The sequence below is a fragment of the Phodopus roborovskii genome, unplaced genomic scaffold (assembly GCF_943737965.1).
Source record: "Phodopus roborovskii unplaced genomic scaffold, PHOROB, whole genome shotgun sequence".
Classification (NCBI taxonomy): Eukaryota; Metazoa; Chordata; class Mammalia; order Rodentia; family Cricetidae; genus Phodopus; species Phodopus roborovskii.
Genome location: NW_026126578.1, coordinates 10,662,322 through 10,685,322, shown reverse-complemented (window position 1 = coordinate 10,685,322; position 23,001 = coordinate 10,662,322). Strand labels below are relative to the sequence as shown.

Genomic DNA, 23,001 nt, shown 5'->3' with positions numbered 1-23,001 from the left:
TTATTGTTCTACACATGCACACACACACACACACATCTATATATGCCTCCTGCTGAGTTGCTGCTGCTTGTATTTAGGGCTAACCACTTGAGATTAGATAAACAATCAGAGTTTGTCCCTGAGAGACTGATTCTCCCTGTCTCAGCAGTCATTAATTGCCTGTAGCTATTCATCTAGGGGTGGGGCCTTGTGGGACTTCCCCTGCCCCACTGGCATATCAATTGGTGGTGGTGTTATGCAGTTCTTGTCTAGACTATCTTGATGAGCTCTTGTGGGTGCAGCTTCCCTCTCATATACAGAGGACATTAGCAGCAGATGGGCTGGTCCTCTTGTTCTAACAGTCATTTCCACCCCCTCTTCCAAGCTGTTCTCTGAGACTTACATGTAGGGGCTTTGTTGCAGATGTAAAAGTCGGGGATTAAGCACCCTATGGTCTTCTATGGTCATTTTCTTAACTAGTATTATTCCTAACATAAATTTTATATTTGAGATTTACTTTCAAGTGTATGAAATGTTTCATTTGCATGTATGTGCAGTACCCATGGAAAGCAGAAGAGGGCACTACATCCCCTGGAAATGGCATTACAGACCACTGCTAGCCATCATCCCTTGGGTGCTGAGAACTGAGCTCATGTCCTGTGGAAGAGCAGTCAGTGATCTTATTGGCTGAGCCGTATCTCTAGCTCCTCCCCCCCAATTCTAAATACTTACCCTAATATCTATAGGTGAATGTAAGTCTCACTTCTCCAAGAATCTTCTTTGAGCAGCAGATGGACGTTATTACAGAGATCCACAACTGATCGAAGTTGCTAAAGCAGAGAACCAGCCAGCAGCAGACAGTAAAAAATTCAGAGCAAAGCTCAGAGAAGTGTGATAGAGTAATAGAAGGCAGGATCAGTGCTTTACGCCCTAACACAAACATTCCAGGGTAGAGGCAGGAGAATCACTATGGGTTCCAGGTCCCGTCAGGCCAGAGTGAGACATTCTACCCCCCACACACAAAAGATAAGTAGTAAAAGAACTTATTTCAATTTTTATTGCAAAAAAAGGTAAATCCACAACTGTCAAAATCATTCTGTGGAGTTCATCGTCAAAGTAGACCCACATTGTGGAGTAGAATTCCCAGAAAGAAGCAGTGACCACAGATCACAACTACAAGTTTTGAATGTTGTAAATCCGTAGCCAAACTATATTGAGACACCTTGTTCCCCTGCGCATGTGACTTAACCTCTTTGTCACTATTAGGTAAAATCTTCGGAATATTCAAGCAGCCTCCTAGTTTCCATCCATCAGAAGGGCTAAGAAACCCATCAAATGGCATCTGATGGATGCCAAGGCCGCCAGTGTTGCTAAAAGCCCTACCTACCTGATGTACCCACCAATGCACTTGAAAAGTGTGTGGATTTGTTGTTCTGTTATATAATTTCTTAACATGGGATGGAATTTGGGGTAACCTGAACTCATGTTCCTGGGACTTGGTCAAAATAAATGGTATTTTATTCCCTTTGTCTTAGAGTTTCTATTGCTGTGATGAAACACCATGACCAAAAATGAAATTGGGGAGGAAAGGGTTTATTTTGCTTATTCTTCCATATTGCTGTTCATCATTGAAGGAAGTCAGGACAGTAACTCAAACAGGCCAGGAACCTAGAGGCAGGAACTGATACAGGCCACATACGGGTGCTGCATACTGCTTGCTCAGCCTGCTTTCTTATAGAACCTAGGACCACGAGTCCAGGGATGGCATCACTCACAATGGCCTGGGCCCTCCTCCATTAATCACTAATTAAGAAAATGCCTTACAGTCAGATCTTATGGAGGCATTTTCTCAATTGAGTTCCCTCCTTTTGATAACTCTATGTGTCAAGTTGACAGATAGCCTGAGGTGAGTTGTGTATCTAGACTGACAAAATAATTAAGAATTTAAAATATCAAAGCAGATACTTTCACTGGGAAAACTATTTACTATGAATTACTTTTTCCACATCCAAACCCAAAAATTTAAGGTCACATTGTTTCATTCAGGCCCCAAATGCAGACATCTTTACCTTCCATCAACTTGTATAATTAATTCATACACTGACTCTTTAGGCTATGAACCACAACAATGCATTTCCCAAACTACTTAACGGATTAGCTTGCCAAAAATCTCTTCCCTTCATCTCCCATGCCACAATCCCATCCATGGTGTCTATAGTTTGGTTCATTTTTGGATTACAGGTTGAGTTAAAGGAGTCGCCTGCCTAGAGGATTGCTCCACAAGGACCTTATAACGGCCACGGAAATACAAGGCCAAATCGAAGCAGGCTCTAGAAGGTTCTGGGCTCATCTGCAGGCGCCCGAGAAGCCCGCGATCCCGGAATGCTGGGTTCTCTCTCCTAGGCGGCGAGCGCTCGGTCCCTGTAGGAGCCCTGCTGCGATCATCCTCCGGAAGCCGAGGCTAGCCCACGCCCCACACTAGCTGAGGGTGGACCTGCGCTCCTGGGGCAGAGACCGCCCACCTTGGGCCAAAGTCCTGGGCTAGAGAACCCGCTTGGCAGCTACTTAACCTTTGCGAGAGGCACAGAGGGCGGGACCTGGCCCTGCGCGTGCGCGCTGGGCCCCGTTTGCGCCTGGGCCTTTGCGCGCATGCGCAGGGACTAGATGGCGCGGGTTGCTGCTAGTTTGCAGCTTTGCTTGGCGATTATCGTGCTTTAAAACCTTCCCGAGCCATGAAGCTACTTTCACGTTGGGACTCTGTGAAACTAGGCTGGCTTTTTAGTTGGCGCTAGGGCTGCGTTGTGGTGGCAGCCGACGCCACGCGGGGGAGAAGGTGCCTGTGAGGGGCGTACCCTCTGGCCATGAAGAAGATTTTTGGCTTCAGGAGTAAGGGCCCGTCGCCGTTAGGCCCCTCTGCCCGCCCGCGGAACAACTGCGTGGGCTTCGGGCGCGAGAGTGCTAGTGGCTCCCTCACGCCCAGGTACCACATCCACGACAAGGACATGGGCAAGATCCACAAGGCTGCAAGCGTGGGTGATGTAGCCAAAGTACAGCACATCCTTATCCTTGGGAAAAGTGGCGTGAACGATAGAGACAAGAAGGACAGGTAAATTCATAGGTCCCGCCAGCTAGCAGGGCGGGACGTGGCTGGTGGGGGAGCGCGCACCTTGTCTGGCTTCGGGGTTGGAAGGCAGGGCCAGAGGCGGGCTCTCTCTTAGGAAGCTTGACTCTTTCCACCTTGCACTTGCATGCTTAAACCTTGGTGGAAGTCTGGAGCCCTCCCCGTGAGAGCAGCAAAGACAGCAACAGAAAACACCCTAGCTGGCTTCTGACCCACGTACACCTCCCTTTATTAGCTATGTAAAATGAGTTAACTAAACAATTTAAAATTTTGTACACATTTAAAAATGTTCTCCATTGTAAAATAGAGAATGGGAGAAATATTTCTGTTCAAGGTTAAACATTCTTCCAGTAATACCCGATAGTATATCAACATACACCTGTGTGAATCTGTTTTTTTGCTGCATTTTTAAGTGGGAAAATAATTCCATGTTCTCGAATAGAAGGTTGATAATTCCTAGAATGGGAACTCTGTATTCGTATTGATTTTACATAAACTAAATAAGAATATCATCGTTTTAACAATTTTGAGTTTCTCAGGCTGCTTTTGACTTTGTGATGTCACTAGATGTCAAAATATAATACTAGTCTTCACACATCAGTCATTTAACAACAGCCAAGAGACACATCAGTGAGGAGCAGAATAGAAAACCCAGAAATACCCAGTCAAATATATGTAAGAATTTAGAAATAGATTCTGGTAACACCCCTATTAGTAGGAAACATGACATTCATGAATGAAATGCTTGTTAACTTGTTTGAAGGAAACTAGCTACATACAGTTTTATGTCACTGAAATAAATTCCTGATAAATTATAATTCAGACATTAAAAAAAATAATGAGAAAAGAACCGACACAAATAAGACTAAGAATGACTACAAAACCACTGTGTCTCTGGGTGGTGGTGGCACTCACCTTTAATCCCAGCACTTGGGAGGCAGAGGCAGATGGAGATGGATCTCTATGAGTTCGAGGCCAGCCTGGTCTACAGCATGAGTTCCAAGACAGCCAGGGTTACACAGAGAAAACCTGTCTCAAAAAACAAACTCCCATATAGCCCCCACTTGCTCTATTTCAAATTCGTGGCCTTGCCTTTTCATTAATTGTTACTTGCATATTTGTATATTTCTATACATATGTATTTCTAAGTATAACCTGCTCAGTCTGTGTAATGTTACTCATACATACTTCTTGAGGAAGACCCTCTCCCCTCCTCTCAGCTTTCCTGAGTGGCCTGTAGTTCTTTGTGTAGAGTTAAAACCTCACAGGCTTTTCCCCATCCACTTTGACACATCCATCGGTGTTATTCTTGTTTGGTTCATATTTGGTCAGTCATGTTGGTGAGACTTTAGGTGTATAACTTCTGACATTTCTAGGAGACACAATCTCACAGCAATCTCCCTGTTCCTTTGTCTCTTAAAATCTTTGTACCCCTCTTCGTTTGATTTTAAAAGACTAACCTTTCTGGGTACAGTAATCCTTGCTGGCAGTTGTTTGCTTAGGCTATGTGGTGCCACATTTTCCTGGCTTTTAGGGTTTGTGCTAAAGTCTTGATGTTATTCTTGGAGATTGGTTTGGTGTGAAGGTGTCAGATCCCCTGGATTTGGAGTTACAGACACTTGTCTGTGGATGCAAAGATAACGATTCACAGGACTAAGCTCAAATATAGATTAAATATAATTTATTTCGGGAAGAAGTCACTTACACAAGAAGCAGGTTCCGCTCGAGGATCCACACAGGCTGCTTCCTGTGACCTGACCAGACAAAGTAGAGCAAGTCACCTGTCCCCAACCCCAGACCTAACCCACATCATCATATCCGAACTTGTTTGGGTGTGGCTAGTACCACAAGTTCAGCTGGGGTGGCTGTCTCACCACAGTTGTCAACTGCCATGTGGGTGCTGGGAATTGAACCAGGATCCTCTGGAAGAGCAGCCAGTGCTCTTAACCCTGAGCCATCTCTCCAGCCCCTTGCCATTTGACTCTGTTGTGAGCCAAAGAGATTCTTCTCATATTAGAGTCATTTGAGACTTTAAATGCATCATATACATGGATGCCCATATCTTTCCTTAAAGTTGGGAAATTTTCAGCTATGCTTTTATTGACCTTTGTGTTTTGTTTGTTTTACACTTTTAGTTTGTATCTTAGCTTCTTCTACTTCGTGGATATTCATACTTAACTTCTTAATTAATAATCCAGAGCTAATGAAAGTTGTAATCATGTGTTTCTTTCTTTGTGTTGGTAAGTACAGACGAAGTGTTTCCTTGACTTCATCACCAGATATTCTTCTGTTTGTTGTAGTCTATTGGTATTTTCCACTATGGATTTTATTTATTTAATTTGTTCCAACATTTTTGCATGATTTCGTTACTCTTTTTTTGGTTCCACCTCCTGGATAGACTTACTTCATTTATCCGCTCGCTTAAACAGCATTAAAATCACTCATCATTTTACAAACTAGACTTTTGAGTTCCCTTCCTGACATTTCAGCCACTTGAGTCCCTAGGTTTGGTGAACTAGTAGAGCAGTCATTGTCTCCTCTTCATATTGCCTGTGTTTTAAGTTGCAGTTGTGCATTGTTGTAATACCTGACTCTTCTAGTTTTATTTGGGAGTTGTGCTGAGATCAGCCTTCTCTTGAGGGCTCAATCCCAAGTGATGCTCAGTAAGGCTTCACACCAACATCACCACCAACCAGTACCCAAAGTAGCAGCAACCCTATTTTAGCGGGTGCTGTACTGATCTGAAGCCCAGTGTGGTCAAGAGTCAGTTTCAGTACTGTACACGGAAGGAGGCAGGGTCACCGGCTTCTGTGCCCTTCACAGTCCTTGTTGGTTACTGCCTTCACTTGTCAGTATGTCCATGGGAAAACCTCCCCAACTTCATGCCTATCTCCTGAGGCTGTCTACTTACTACCCAGACCCTGTGGCTTCAGGTCCCCAGGCTCCGTGAGTTGTAATTGCTTCTTGTTTTCAGATAACCAGAGTAGCCCAGTCTCAAATAATCGGCCTACACTCAAGATAGAACCTGGATGTATCACTCAAAGAAATGGAAAGCAACAAAATAGATTTTTTTTTTCCCCTCAGTGCTGGCCTGTCACCCTGGAGGAATCAGCTGTCATACCCCCTTCCCCATCCACACACAGATTTGAAACACACATGAACTGTGGACTCGCCCTGTGGCCAGGACTGTCATTCTGTTTTCTTTATTTTTAAGTATTCTGTGTTTTGTGTGAGTGTGCAAGCGTACATGCACTTGCCACATGTGTACTGGTATCTGCAGAGGCAGAAAGGGGTGCTTGATCCCCTGGAGCTACAGTTACAGGTTGTTGTGAACAGCCTGGTGTGGGTGCGGGGAAATAAACTCAGGTCTGCTAGGACACCAACAAGAGCTTTGACTACTGAACCTTCATAAGCTTTTTGTTTTTTCAAGATAGGATTTCTCTGGGTAGCATTGGCAGTCTTGGACCTCGCACTGTATGTAGGCCAGGCTGGCTTCAAATTCAGAGATCCACCTGCCTCTGTCTCCCAAGTGCTGCTGGGATTAAACATTTTGTAGGTATCATTGTATTGTTTTATTTCATTACAATATTGTCTTTGTAAAATAATAGAAATAGTTATAACTATTACTATACTACATGAGTTAGAAAGCATTTTAAATACTTCATACAGATTCTCATTTAATCATTACAGTGGCATCCCGTATGATGACTTACAATTTTTAAGATTTTATTTAATTTGTTATTGTGGGGTGTGTGTATGTGTGTACGTGCACATGCCATGCTGTACATGTAGAGGTCAGACGACAACTTTCAGGAGTCACTTCTGTTAACATGGAACTTAGGGAGTGTACTCAGGTCATGAAGCTTTTGTGGCAAATGCTTTTGTCCATTTCATGGGTGAGAAAACTGAGGCAGAGAAAGGCTAAGTGAGGCTAATAGCTAGCAGACCTTAAAGAGTGTTGGTACCCCAGTCAAGCTAAATCCAAAGGCTATACTTTGCACATTGGCTGCTCTGGACTAGGAATCCTGCTGTAATTGTTTACTTAGCATGAGTCTCCGGGCTTCACTGCAGCCACGCACACAAATCCAGTAGGTTGCCCATGAATGTTCTGCTGCCAGAGGAAAAATAGTTGTTGGGAAAGAGGAGACATTCCATACTGGTTAGTGTTCACATTACAGGAAATATGTTTTTAGATGATGCTCTGTAATTTACTAAGAGGTGCTCTCATTTTCACAGAACTGCGCTACATCTTGCCTGTGCTTACGGCCATCCAGAAGTGGTGACTCTGTTAGTAGAGAGAAAATGTGAGATTAATGCCTGTGACGGTGAGAACAGCACCGCTCTCATTAAGGTACGTAGCGACCAGCAGTTCAAACTGAGGTGGATTTGATTTACATACCTAGGGAAAAAAGAAATCGATTTCATTGAAATATAGTTAATAAGTAAAACCTGAGATGTGCTGATTTTGAACTCCTAAACTAATTATCCATCTCTTGATGCAATAACAACAGGCCATCCAGTGCCAGGAGGAAGAATGTGCAACTATACTGCTGGAGCATGGTGCAGATCCGAATATAATGGACAGCAGTGGCAATACCGCCCTCCACTATGCTGTCTGCAGTGAGAACACATCCATAGCAGCCAAACTGCTCGCACACAATGCAAATATGGAAGCCAAAAACAAGGTATAATGATATCCTTATTTCCTAATAACCAAAGTACATTTGTCAGCGTCATATTGTGATAGTTGTTTTTGTCGCCTTGATTAGATTGAGAAAAGACACTTCTGTGTATTTTTGCGAGGATATGGTTAGATCATGAGGACTACATCTAATCTTTGCTTTAACCATTGGTAGAGTCTAAGTTTGGATATAATTGCCCTTTAAAGGTACTTTTATTGTGGTAAAAAGAATTTAAACATCAGCATCAGAAACTCACTGGTTAAACTATTGCCTTATTTTCTTTTTATTATATTTGTTTGCTCATTTACTTATATATTTATGTATCTACCTATCTGTTTATTTAGCTATGCATGTATGTATGTATATATGTATGTATCTATATCTACTTACCTATCAATCAATCATGGGAGGTGTGTATGCCACAGAGGGCAGGTAGAAATCAGTGGACAACTTTAGGGAGTTGTTTCTCTCCTTCTACTGAATGAGCCTCAGGGTTGAAGGGCAGTGACAAGCTTGGCAGTGAGAACCTTTACCTGCTGACCCATCTCCCTACCCCCACCCACCCGCTCACCCACCCATCTCACCCACTCACTCACACAACTGCATTTTTAAGAGATTTCCTTTTACCCTTTTAGAAAAATGAGATGTTTTAGGGACTGGAGAAATGGCTCAGTGGTTAATGGCACTCATTGCATTACAAAGGACCCAGGTTCTGTTCCCAGCACCACATGGTAGCTCATAGCCATCCATAACTCCTATTCCAGAGACCCAGCACCTCTTATTCTTTATATTTTACTGCTTTTGCATTTAGATTGTTCTGGTTTTTCTAAGACTGTGAAGTGCATCAGTAGGTCATTTGTTTGAGTGCGCTCTGATTTTTTTATTGTAAGCACTCAAAGCTATAAAGGCTCCTCTTAGAACCTCCTTCAGTGTCCCCAAGGTTCTGGTGAGTTAAAATTTCCTTCTTGATTTCTCCAATCACCAGATATTTATGTAACTTCTTTGTTTTTGATTTCTAGGTTTATTTCACTATGATAATACAAGGCATTATTTTGCTTCTTTTTTTTATTGTTATGTTTGATTTGTGGTCTGGAATGTGGCATGTTTTAGAGAAGTTTGCATAGGCTGCTATGAAGAATGTGTATTCCATTTCTTTGTAGAAAAGACTGCAGATGGATTAAGTGCATTTGAGCTGTGGTGTATTTTAACTCGGAAGTTTCTTGATTTTTAGTTTGAGTGAACTATGTAAAGATTAGAGCAGAGTGCTGAAGTCAGCCACTATTATATCAAAATATGACCTTTTATGTCTTATAATTTTGTTAGTTTTTCTGTGATCAGATTGCTGTTCTTTTATCTGTTACCTCTTAATCTTATGGGTCTGCTGTTCTGCTGTTTTGGACATGCTAGCTCTCCTGTTTAGCTGTTCCCCTCATGGAATTTGGGAGTCCATTTTCTTTTTCCGCTGCGGGATCAGGTCATCAGGCTTGCACGACAAGTACTTTTATCCACTGAGCCATCTTGCCGGCTTCCTGTAAGAATGTTTTATAGTGATGGCTTGCTTGTTGTTAACTGCCTCAGTGTGTGCTTGTTGTGAAGTGGTCCTGTTTCTTAGTCAGTTATAAATGGTAGCCTTGGTGGATATAGCTGGGTATTCCAGGGCTTGAAATAATTGTTCCCTATATCGGCTTTAAGATTATTGATGGGAGATCTGACATGTTTCCCTTTTGAAGCTGGTTGGCGTTTTTCCTGTACTCTTTATGTTGTTTTCTTTGTGTTTTGACATCTTGACTGTTGTATGTCATGGGGCGGATCTTCTCTTGTCATATCATTGATGCCTCTTGTTTTTTTTTTTTTAGGCTTATGCTTGTTGTTGCTATTCTGATTTCACTAACAGGTTCCCCTTGCTATTAGTGTTCCTCTCAGCACTTTTGTCTACCACACTGGTTCATAAGCATTACATTTGTACTGGTGATTTATATTTTGCCTAAGATTAAAAACAAAAGCAGAAAACCTGAGTCTCAGTTAAAATGATGCTGGAGTGAGGACAGTAGTGAACAGGTATCCAGGATCTTCAAAAGCAATCCTTCCTCCTGCACTTTTCAGCAGAAATAGCATTCCTTCATATTATAAGAGAAAAGCCACAGACCGTGTCCTAATGAGCAGTGAGTGTCCATCTGCATCTGTGTCTTCTCATTCAGTGCCATTTCCTTAGTGACTCACTTGGAGCAGGAGTGTCTGACATTGGATTCTGGGATCCTGGCATAATAAATAGATGAGAAGCAGCACGTTTGCAGAGTCCAGAGCAGTGGTTCTCAATCTTCCTAATGCTGTGACCATCTAATACAGTTCTTCATGTTGTGGTGACCCCCAGCCATAACATTATTTCATTGCTACTTCATAACTATAATTTAGCTACTGTTAGGAATCATCATGTAAATATCTGATATGCAACCCCAAAGGGGTCATGACCCACAGGTTGAGAACCCCTGGCTTAGCGGGAACTTCCACACTCTTACAAAGCTTTCAAACCTACTTCCCTGAAACTTACTCCTTCAGTGTTAATGTTTGCCACAAAAAAGTATTTTCAAATAAAGGTTGATTAAAATTGGAGATTTCCTTTACTACTAGACATGTCACACACCATTGTACGGTTTATTAAATGGTAATTTTGTTCATTAATTCAATAACACATTTAAAATTTGTAGTTCTTTTAGACCTACTGAAACAAAAGATAGCATCACCTGCCTTCAAGCGATGCTGGATTGGCTAGATTGCATTCATGTGATCCCTAAGTACAGTTCAGTTGAAGAGTCAATGATTGCTTTTAATGTCTTACAGGATGACCTCACACCTCTGTTACTTGCTGTAAAGGAAAATAAACAGCATATTGTGGAATTTTTAGTAAAGAAAAGAACAAGTGTTCATGCAGTTGAGCGGCTTGGGAGGTATAGTACTTTGCTCTTTCAGGAAACAGTTGGGGCTGGAGAATGACTGTGCTAAGAGTGTTTGCTGTGTGTTTAAATCCCTAATGCTCATGTGAAGCCAGTCATGGCTGTACATGCTTACAGCCCACATGATGGAGTGTGGAGAGACGCTTGCCAACCAGGGTGGGTTGGGGTATTTAAGATTTAGTGAGAATCCTTGTCTCAATCAATGCAAGTGGAGCATGATAGAAGAATACACCTAATGTCCTCTGGTCTTTGCATGTGTGCACAGCTGCACATGTGTGTATGCACCATATCTCTCTCTCTCACACACACACGTATGTACATACCACACACACATGTACATACAGCACACATATACAAACTATATACCACACACACACATACATGTCATACAGCACACATATACGAATACACCATATACCATACACACATACTCCTACACCACACACACACACACAGACACGTATGTGTACACCACATACACATACAGCACACAAATACAAATATACCATATACCACACACACATACTCCTACACCACACACATATGCATACAGCACACAACATACACCACACACATATACATATACCATACACCACACAAGTGTGTATACACCATATACATGTACATATATACCACATACCATACACACTAAATAAACAAGCAAAAACTGGTGCTGAGTGTGTTAACAACCACTCAGAAATATAAATTAAGAAGATTAACTTAATTAGTAAGATGTTGAAAACGTCAATACCTACATTAGTTAGGTAGACAAGCAGATACTCAGACTGAACAACACAGCATATAGTTGGATTCATATCCCTTTTAATGAGTGATGTTTGCAACCTGATCTATGACCTTATATTAGCTCTAGCAATTTTATATTAGTTCTATAAACCTTTAGTTTGCTTTTTGACTCAACATTGAATCCTTAATTATTTTGTAACATTTTAAACCTCTGCTTATATATTCCTTTTAAGTAGAAGTTGAGTCTAAGTAGAAGTTGCAAATCATTCTTTCCATTTTTTGACGTAAATTACTTTTGTGAATAATGTTGATGTTAGGTTGTCACATGTGTAGTCATCATTACATGCTGTTCATTTTTTTTCCTGTTTTGTTTCTAATAGTCTAGTGTTTTTTAATTAGTTTGAGCAAGGGAAAAGGGATAACCTGAAATGGGTGATCTTTTCCTTTAGTGAAAATAAGTCATTGGTGGATAATGATGGGAAGAGATAGTTTTAGACACACATATTACTAATCTTCCTTGTATGAAAGGAGGGTAATATACCCTTTGGATTACACTAGGCTTGAGGAGATGACTCGGTGGGTGGGAGTGCTTGCTGTGCAAGTGGGAGCATCTTAGTTAAGACTCTCCAGCTCCTGTGTAAATAGCTGGGTGAGAGGCTGTGTGTAACCCTAGCATTGGGGGCAGAGACAGGCGGATCCTGGGGCTTCTTGGCCACCCTGCCTAGCCTAATCAGCCAACAGCATTACTGGTTTGGTGAAAGAGCCTGTTTTATGGGAGTAGAGTGGAGAGTGGTAAACCAGAAGCTCGCCTTTTGGGCTAGGCAGGTTGGGTAGCAAGCTCCCTGGATCTGCCTTAGCTTTTCAAAATGTTTAAAATTTGCATTAACAAGGAAGCTTTTCAGCAGACACCTCAGTCAAGGAAGATTACATTCCTTCCTCATCATGACCAACCACATGTAACAGAGCAATTTGTCTTCCGTGACAATTAGAGATAAATGTAGAAATTAAGCATTGTTTAAAAAGAGAACTACTGGTTTAGAGCTGGAGTAAATAGACAGGAATAGTGCCCAGGCCAAGTCTTAATCTTTATGTTTTCTGACCTTGGTGTCATTGATTAGTTCAGTCATAGGAGGCAGTTACCTAATTTAATGATAAGTTTGCCAATACATTTAGTTCAAATTACTGTAGCTGATTTGGGTCAAATAGCCACAAAGAATTGAGGTGTCAATAATCAAGGTAAACCTCAGTATTTTGTAACTAACTGTAGCAATGTTAGAACCTGTAAACAACATACACTCACTTGGATTTTGCTTGGAACTCCAAAATAGCTTAGCATCTATTTATATTTTCTCTATGGATCTTCAGAGGAACTTAGTAGCCAAAATTACTAAAATCCATGATTTTTGAAAGGAAGCATTCAGCCTAATAGAAATGCACTGCCTAAGAGTAAACGGCCCGCAGGACTGGGGCTCTGTGCTGAGGGCACCTTCCTTCCTGACCAGCCATTCTAATTTAATTGGCCGCCTTTAGTTCTTAACCATTTCACCTGTGTGTTTTTCCTTCATTAGAAGCACACTCAAAAGCTTGGAGAGTTTGTACATTTTACTTGAATGGGACATGATTCTGATATTAGCTCTGATATTGTTTGTAATACTATTATGAGTTTAATTAATATATTTAGTAATTGTTTTGCTATTAAGATTAAAATAGTAATGTTTGTCTTTTTTTTTTTAACATAGCAACAGGCAAATATTTGAATATGATGGGAAGAGACTAAAAAATTCTGAAAGTAGCAATCCAGGTAAGTTTTCTCATGAATCCCTCTTGGTGGACCTTCCCTGCGTAAACATACCAAGTTAGGAAAGTTTGGTCACAGAAGAGCAATATAAAACAAAACCATTATGTAAGTGACATTTGTACTTTTTTCTTTACTTTCAGTCTATAATTGAGGATTGTTTAAGAAATTAGTTACAGGAAATTTACAAAATAAAACAGTATTCCTGAAAAGAAAAAAATCATTTAATTTTGATCCTTGAGGTTACACTGTTAAGAGAATGCTATTGTAGTTGTTGGGGTTACTAAAAGCATTGCAACTAAAAGCAGGTACATTTTCCCACTAATTTTTATCAATTTTTTCCCTAAGTACAGAATTAAAATTGTTGTGTGTGTTTTCAGAGTCTTAGTTCAGGAGAGATACCAATATTGTTCCTTTGAGCTTTTCATAATAGGCTTACTAAATATCTATTTCAAACAATAAATAACACACATTGAGAATGGAACCTTTAGTTTTTAGGGAAGTTTTAGGTTCACAGCAGAATTAACAGTAAGCAACAGAATTTCCCATATACCCTGTGACTCCCAAGCATACATAACTTCTTACATTGTCATTACCCTCTACCTGCTAAAACTGTTAACCCTACATTGACACATCATTGTTACTTCCTGTCTACCTTACATGAGGCTTCGCTCTCAGTCTGGTTCGTTCTATGGCTTCAGGCCAGTGTATGACTTCAGGTACCAGGGGTATCATAATCAGAATAATTCCGTTGTCCTACATATTCCCTGGACTCCACCTATTTCTCTCTCCCAGGCCCCCCACCCCCTGGCAGCCAGTGCTCTTTACTGTCTTCAGAATTTTGCTTTTCCCCCATAGTCATGTAGTTGGAATAATACAGTAAGCGTGTTTCCCAGTGTTCAGTGCCAAGGTAATTGAATATAGTCATTTAAGGTTCTTGCTTCCACCACACCGCCAGGCCCATTTTGTTCTGTTCTGTTTTGTGGGGCAGGTGCTCTGCCACTCGGCAAAGGCTTGGGCTTGGCTTAATTAGCATCATGGGAAATGCCAAGCACTGATTTGTTTGTTTAATTCATACTTTGCATAGAATGAGAAAGATTTTTTTTTCTTTTACCAGGGAAAGCCAACTGTTGTCTCATTCTGAAAGCTTGAGTTAATAATCTTATTTTTATACATTAAAAAAGATCAATTTGTAGAGAGGGAGGAGTGAGTGATGAGCAAAGGGGTCAAGACCCACAGAAACAGCTGACCTGAGTAAGTGGGAGCTCACAGACTCTGGACTGACAGCTGGGGAACCTGCGCAAGACCGAACTAGGCCCCTTGAATATGGGTGTCAGTTGGAGGGCTTGGGCAGTCTATGGGGCTGCTGGCAGTAGAACCAGTATTTATCCCATGTGCATGAACTGGCTTTTTGGAGCCCATTCCCTGTGGGATACCTTACTCAGCCTAGATACAGAGTAGGCCCTCGGTCCTGCCCCAAATGATGTTACAGACTTTGATAATTCCCCATAGGAGGCCTCATCCTCTTTGAAGAGTGGATAAGATGGTGCGGGGAGTAGGAGGACAGGTGGGAGAGGAAACTGGGATTGATATGTAAACTAAAATTGTTTTTAATTTAAATTTTAAAAAGTTTTAAAACAAGATCGGCTACTTACTGGAAATTGCACAGTACTCCTAGATTGTGCCTATTTGTAGCACTGTTTTTTGTTTGTTTATCCTCAACTGAAAACCTGGGAAAGTCATATTGTATCATAACAAAATAATTATACTTCTGTAGTTGTTCCCAGTGCTATTAGTACAGAAAATTCCTACATATGATAGGGATTCTGCTATTGTCGCTCTGATGATATGTTCAGTTAGGATTGTGGTCATAGTATGGCAGTTTTCCTTTCGGTATCAGATTTTTATACATTCTGTTCTTGGGTTTGATAAATACAAAGAAGGAGGGACAAGCATCCTTAATGGATTAATTACCTAATCAGTAGCATTATTAGTATTCTAGGATAGCCTCTGGGTGTGGTACCAAAGAGAATGCATTAATAATAATAACAACAGATTATCTTACATTGTTCTATTGTTAATTTTAAATGTACTTTATGCTTTTCTTTAACAGTGGATAATGGTTCTGAAGATGAATCTTTAACCAGGTGGGTAGGAATATATAACATTGTTAAATTAAATGTTAACTGGTTAGAGAATGGAGGAGATAGAGACTAAGATTTATTAAGTGTTCTGCTGTGAGCTAAATAACTACATTGTGTAGTATGATTCATATTTATTTCTTACAGTGGTCATAGGATGCAAAGTATCTATTGTTGTTAACTACCTACTCACCATTGCTTTCCGACTCATTAGGCAGCCTATGAGCCCATGGTTAATTGGTACCTTATCTGTGATTTGACTCTTTTCAAAGAAGGTTTTTTATTTATGCTAAGTTTTTTGAATTATTATTTTATGTTTATGAGTGTTTTGCCTGCATGTAGGTCTGTGCCCTGTGTGTGTGCTTGGTGTCCATAGAGACCAGAAGAGGGGATCAGATTCCCTGGGACTGGAGTTACAGGTGGTCGTGAGCTGCTGATATGGGTGCTGGAAACCAAAGTTGGGTCCCCTGCTCTTAACTGTTGAGCCATCTCTTCAGCTCCCAAATCCAGTCTGCTGCCTCTCTGTACAGATTGATAGGGGCCTCTGGCAGAACTGGGATAAGATTTAGTACAGGAAAATTTAGAAAGTCAAATTCAGTTGTGTTAACTTTGTTCTAAAGTTTTCCTTGGAAGTAGTTATATTCCTAGAGTTTACCTAATCATTTTGACAGTTGAGGTGGCAGGCTGTGCTGTTTTCAGTCATCAAAGATTTTAGAATAGATCTTACCCCAGCTATGGCTGTAAGGACCACAGATATTCCAAACTGGGCAAGCCCTGGAGAGGAACTGTTAGACTGGAAGAGAGAATAGAATGCAGAGAGAATTGTATTAATTACACTTATATCTATTTACAGGACTTTAAAAATATTATCTTATTTATTTGAAGTCCAGGTTGGCTTCAAACTAGCTATGTAATCAAGGATGTCTTTCAATTTCTGATCTTTCTGCCTCCATCTCCTGAGTACTGGGATTATAGGCCTGAACCACCATGCCCAGTTTTATGCCATACTGGAGACTGGTTCTGTGCATGCTAGACAAGCACTCTATAAATCCTCAGTCCTAAAGGATGTTTTAAATTGATTTTTCAACTTACAGATTTCCCAGAGAGAGAGAATGAATGAATATATAGCACAATTTCTAATTGTTCTTAATAACTCAGAGTCAGATCAGAGAAGCAAAGCGGCCAGCCAGCAGAATGTTCTCACCTCTACCAATGCTCTGACCAAAGGGGCCATCCTGTCCTCAGACCGCTTGGACTGCACTGCTCCTCGGACTGCCAGACTCTCTCTTATCTCCTCCCACCTCATATTCCTCTCTCCAGCCAGCCTTATCACTTCTGTCACCACCTCCTTAGTGCTGGGATTAAAGGTGTCACTCCAAGTGCTGGGATCACCTTTGTGTGAGCTCTGTTTCTTTGTTAGGCTGGATCAATTTTGTGTAGTCCAGGCTGGCCTTGAACTAGCAGAGATCTTTCTGCCTCTGTCTTCCAGATGCTGGGATTAAAAGTGTGTATGACCACTGCTGGCCTCTATGGCTACCTAGTGTGGTTATTAGCTTTACACTGTGATCTTCAGGCAAGCCTTATTTGTCAGATCGTAAACAAAATGTCACCACACACATTTTTAGGTGTGGGATATATTGAGATGGCTTGAGGTTGAAACTTGTTTTCTCTTCAGCTGTATTCATTGAAGCCGGGTCTCAGAACTAAACCCAGAACTTGCCCATGTGTCTGGTCCTGCAAGCCAGCTTGCTGTGGTGACCCCATTTCTACCTTCTGAGGCTGGAGTTACAGATGGGCTACCGTGTCCCTCTGGCATTTATGTGTGTTTCTGGGGACCCCGCTTCTGGCCATTATACTTGCATAGTGAGCGCGTTTAACTGCTGCATCATCTCCTAGTTCACTTCTTATTTCTTCAACAGTTTTTTAACTAACTTTTCCTAAAGAAAATAAAATCTTTCCCATTTTCTTTTTGTCAGCTAAGTATTCCTTATATTCTTTAGACAAAGTGAAAACCTAGAATTTCAGAATTTTAAGGAACCTTGGAAGGTTTCTGCTGACATTGTTAAATGGTTTGAGCTCCTGAGTAGTCCATTAGCAGACAGGAAAGTGGCCCCACACTGGATGTCACCTTGACTCACAGAAGGTGGCGTAGAGTACCAGCAGACTGGAGGTTCATGTGTCTGTACCATGCCGGGTGTCCCCTCACATGTGCCTCTTCCCAGCTCCCTGGTGTCCTTGTGGGTAGGCCACAGTAGGGTTAGCCGGAAGCACAGTCAGTCACTAGCTTCCAGGTGGGTAGCTGTCATATGAGCCCCATCCTTGTCTCAGGACCCATGCCTTCACAAGGTGAAGGTTTAAAGGTTGAAAATTGCCATTGAGCCCTGCGGAAAAGGGATCTGGGAGTGGAAACCTATAGGAATGAAGGTTTTTAGATGGTTAATAAGGAAGTAAAAAGTACAGTGCCTGAGTACCCATGATGGTTTTCAAGGGATTAGTAGTTTATGTATACTTATGAAAGATGGCCTGTTCAGGAAAATTAATTCAATTTTTATAGTTTTTATCATTTTACTGTAGAAAATGTGTTGCCAGCAACATTAGTTTGCATTTAGGTATACTTAAATTAATTTTCTAACCCTCTAAATATTTTGTGGGATTCCCTATACTGTTTCATGGTACCTGGAAACTGTAGGGTCCTAGGTCTTTCTACGTACCCTTCCTAGCTTACAACACTCCATGTAAACCAGACTGGTCTTCAACTTACAGCAGCAGTCTGACCCACTTTGTGATTGTAGGCATGTGCCATCAGACCTGGCTTGAGGTGTCCTAATTAGGTCCCCTAATTTCCAGGCTGAGTACAAGGCTGCCATTCCTTAGTCTGCTGCTGAGTGTTCGAGTGGAGTAGATAGGGTTTGTCCCATGCTATAGGTTATCAGATTCTCTTCAGTTCTGGAGGCAAAAGTGACATCAGACATTGATGAGGTCACTGATTTGTTCCTGGACTTCTTTTAAGAACTCGGCTTGGAGTTTTTGTTGTATGTTTTCTTAAGGTCTTCTAACACACCCAATCCTGCTGACTCCTGGCCGACGTCAGATGAGGATGAATACAATTTTGATAGCAAGGTAAAATGCAGTGTTGTGAAAATAATGGTTTTGTTGTGTGTTTCCTGTTGAATTTAGTGGTGGTCTGTCACTGTTCTATGTGGAGTATTGAACAGACAAAACCATTTCATGGAATAATGACCACTATTTTTTATTTCAATGAATATCAAAGACTGACTGTTCCTTGGGGAAGTACAGGCTGGAAAATCCACAGTGACAGGAAAATTCCATCAAGGAAAACTTCCTACAATACAGAAAATATGAGATTGAATCAAAAATTACTTCCATAAATGCACCTTATTAGCACTGTAAATTATATGAATATGACTTTTATTACATACCCAAATTAGTCTCTGATGGACCCAATTAGTATAGTAAATCATGGACTTTTCACAGTACCTTCATTTTCAAAACTGTAAACATACAGCATACAGTTTCTGCTACTCTTTTTTCTTGGACACCTCTTGTATGACATAGTTTTTGTTTGTTTTCTGAGACAGTTTCTTTGTGTAGACTCGGCTGTCCCAGAACTCACTCTGTAGACCGTGTTGGCCTCTAACTCACAGAGATCCCCCTGTCTCTGCTTCCAGAGGGCTGGAATTAAAGGCGTGTGCCACCATTGCCCTGCTGTATGATATAGTTTTTAGGTAAGCCTTTCTCTGTTTCTACCCTTAGTGTGCATATAAATTGCCATAATACCAGAAATTATAAAAACACACTTATTAATAGTTTATGTTTAAAGGAATTTCCTACTTCATTCCCTCCGGTAAATGTTCCGCCACAAATAATGTCTACTGAGTTTCTAGAAATATGTCTTATCTTTATATTCCCTTTAAATGTAAACTCAGGTGCCTTGTGTTGAAGAAATGTCATATATAAAAGCATAAAGTCTGTTGAAATTCTTAAAACAGGCTTATCTTTGTATTCCCCTTTGATGTTTAAATGTAAGCTCCCATGAGCTGCACTGAGGAACTGTCATGTAAATAAACAAAAAACCAAGAGCAGTAGAGAAGTGTCATGGAAAGGAAGAAGACACCAGTGTATGCCTACTGCCCTGAAACTTTGGAGTTTGGTTATGAATGACATTATTAAAATATCTTAAGCTTATTTTGAGAGTCACCCCATATTGGATTAAATAATATATTTTTGAAGCTATAATTCTAATTCTAAGCTACCCATAGAATTTTGATTAGCAAATCTTTCTCCAAGTAGGACATTAATGGAAATTGTTTTTTTTTTTTTGCAATGTTTTCTTTATCTGATAATGATGTTACATCTCTCAGGTGATGGTAGATAACCACGATTAACTAATAAAGCATTATTTTATAGTATAGAATTAAACTTTTCATTATAGCAATGCCTATAAAATGCTACCACAAATCATTATTAGGGATGTCCAAAGTCAAGGCTCTCACACTTCTTTACAAATCTTAGGCTTCAGTGTTGTGCTGGATAGTTTATGTCAGCTTGACACAAGCCAGAGTTACCTGAAAGGAGAAAACCTCAACTGAGAAACTGCCTCCGTAAGATCAGGCTATGAGGTGTTTTCTTAATTAGTGATTGATGGGAGAGAGCTCAGCCCATTGTGGGTGGCACCATCCCTGGCTCCTAGTCCTAGGTTCTGTAAGAAAGCAGGCTGAGCAACCTACTAAGCAGTACCCCTCTATGGCCCCTGAATCAGTTCCTGCCTCTGGGCTCCTGGTCTATTGAGTTCCTGTCCTTTGATAATGAACAGCAATATGGAAGTATAAGCCAAATAAACCCTCTCCTCCTCAACTTTGTATTAGATCAGATAGTAAGAATGAATATTATAATTATATTTTCATTATATGTTATTTTAGAAATTATTTTTGTTTTTCTAGAATGTTCCCAAAATTAACTTAACAGAGCTGTGGGCAGCTGCTCAGCAATCCAAGAAAAACCGTAAGTTATTTGAAAGTTGCCTATTCTTGTGCTATTCATTGATTCAGAAGTAAATGTTTTCACATTTTCTTTTTTTCTTTTTTTTTTTTTTTTTTTTTTTTTTTTTTTTTTTTTTTTTTTGGTAATGCAAACAAAATGTGACTTTGAGAACGTAGGAAATAGAATCCTGTTTGACAATAGTAATTCCAATAGTGAAATTGAAGGTGCAGTTGAAATCGATCCTGGAACATCAGCCAGAGTCCAGACCTCTACTCCTCGTTGTCAGTCACCTGACCCAATGGTATGTACATTCTGTTATCTTTAAACTTAGGAATCCCTTTTGATTAGATGGGTTTTGGGGAAAGGGATCTTTCCTCTTTTCATATAAGTATCAGGTTATATTCTTTTTATTTTTTAAGATTTACTTACATGAGTATTTTGCTGCATATGATTCTGAGCTACTGTGTGGGTGCTGAGAATTGCAGTTCTGCTTATAAAACACAGCAAATGCTCGTAACTGCTGAGCTAGCCCCCTATACTACTCTTAGAGCATTCTTCAGGTCTGCCTTCTGAGTCCTCTTTACTCTGTGTGGTCATCTCAGACTACAGGCACTGACCTTTATCTTACTGCGATCTACTGTTAGCCATTTTCACTAAACGGTGATTAGCCCCCTGTAAATTGCGCTGAAATACTGAAGGTGATGTTTTCCCATAGGAAGGAGCAACTGAGCCTGCAGCTGGAAGAGAAGAAAACAGTGCTGATACTGTCGAAAGGGCTTCACAAGAAACTGGTGCTGATACTGTCGAAAAGGCTTCACAAGAGCAAGCAGATCGTGACAATTTAACCTGTGCTGGTGGTTGGCACAAAAGTAATAAAAGTGGTGAGTTAGTGAATACTTCCCATGCTTTATACCATTACAAAAAGCTGAAGTTCTAGGTCAGAAATAGTATCTGTTTCTTCTAAATATCTTTTCTCTTGCTCTTTTTTTGCTGCCTGCAGTTCTTTCTGAAACTGCTTCCTTTTCACTGTTATCTTTAACAGTAATTTTGTGAATGTAGATAAACATGCATGCATTTAAAATTTGGTGATAGACATTCTCATTAATGTGTGTGTGACCACATTTTACAGAAATGATGTCTGCATTAGGATTAGGAGAAGATGAAGAGGAAGAGTCGCCTTGGGATTCTGAGGTACTGACAAAAACCATGAATGAAGGTGCTACTTTCTCATCTATGTAAGGCCTTTGGGGGGCTGTTTGCTCACACTTTCAACCTTTAAATAATAGTTAACTACCAAGTGCTGCTCATAGTACAGTTCTGCTAATTATGTGATTTATTTAATAAGGTGGAACTCAGAAGGAACAACTTTGGATTAAATTAAGTAAATTAAAAAAATCATTTCAACCTGTGACCTAAACCTGAAAGGTTCTGTGATAGATATGGATGTGTGCAAGGTCTGTGGGATTCAGAGGGAAAAGATGTGGGTGTGTCCAAGCTCTGTGGGATTCAGAGGGAAAAGATGTGGGTGTGTCCAAGCTCTGTGGGATTCAGAGGGAAAAGATGTGGGTGTGTCCAAGCTCTGTGGGATTCAGAGGGAAAAGATGTGGGTGTGTCCAAGCTCTGTGGGATTCAGAGGGAAAAGATGTGGGTGTGTCCAAGCTCTGTGGGATTCAGAGGGAAAAGATGTGGGTGTGTCCAAGCTCTGTGGGATTCAGAGGGAAAAGATTGGGTGTGTCCAAGCTCTGTGGGATTCAGAGGGAAAAGATATGGGTGTGTCCCAAGCTCTGGGATTCAGAGGGAAAAGATATGGGTGTGTGTGGTCCTATGGGATTTATAGTTTTTACATCTGAAACGGGAAAAGGTTAACAAATGAGACTTGAAAGTGTCATTCTGTCTAGATTGTAAAGTATAAATCTTCAAGGGAAATGCCAGGAGAAAGAAAAGAATGAATGTAACTTTGTGGGGTTAAAGCAATTTTGTTTAAATTTGTCTTAATTTGATTTCTTCTTTAATAGATTTAAATTATTTTCAAAAATGAAATACATTGAGTACCTGTGTAAGATCCATGTTTGAAGTAACATAAATATCAATAACGATAACCAGTTTTAATGATACCACTGTAGAAAGAGTTGGGGATGGCTTGGAAGTGTAGCAACTGTACATACTGGAACCACCACAGCCAAAGGACATGTTCATACTTAATTCTGGCATTTCACATTTATAGAATTTTGGGGAAAATTAACCTATCTGAACATCAGTGACTTTGTTGTACCGTAAGGATATTGTGATACACAAGTGTAGTGAGGTGATAAAAACATTTTGTGAGGTGTAACGTGTGTCTGCAAAGAAGTAGCAACCAGATCCCAGTGCTCTTCAAAACAAAATGAACATGAACACCAGTTTCATACTTGGCAGTAGAGAAGTAGTGTCAAGAAAAGAATGGGAAGGTGGAGGGGCCATACAGATTTCCTTTTTGGAAATGGTAAGTGTCAATAAACCGTTGATTAAGATAACCGAGAAGAATACAGTGATTCGGTGAATAAGGTCTTTCTAATGAGAGCCTAAATGCTTTGCCCCTGGGAAATTT

The 23,001-nt window shown here is 40.5% G+C and overlaps 1 protein-coding gene across 1 annotated transcript in view; it reads left to right on the top strand.

Moving 5' to 3' along the window:
• Positions 1–2,663: 2,663 nt before the first annotated feature.
• The window catches only part of Ankrd30a (ankyrin repeat domain 30A), a 70,761-nt gene continuing 50,423 nt past the window's right edge, over positions 2,664–23,001 (top strand). The window contains exons 1-11 of the mRNA XM_051203683.1: positions 2,664–3,085; positions 7,337–7,451; positions 7,612–7,785; positions 10,621–10,727; positions 13,217–13,278; positions 15,386–15,419; positions 18,461–18,533; positions 20,375–20,435; positions 20,591–20,715; positions 21,130–21,295; positions 21,544–21,605. Of these exons, the coding sequence (XP_051059640.1) occupies positions 2,841–3,085; positions 7,337–7,451; positions 7,612–7,785; positions 10,621–10,727; positions 13,217–13,278; positions 15,386–15,419; positions 18,461–18,533; positions 20,375–20,435; positions 20,591–20,715; positions 21,130–21,295; positions 21,544–21,605 (1,224 nt within the window). The 5' untranslated portion in view covers positions 2,664–2,840. The remainder of the gene's footprint in view (positions 3,086–7,336; positions 7,452–7,611; positions 7,786–10,620; positions 10,728–13,216; positions 13,279–15,385; positions 15,420–18,460; positions 18,534–20,374; positions 20,436–20,590; positions 20,716–21,129; positions 21,296–21,543; positions 21,606–23,001) is intronic.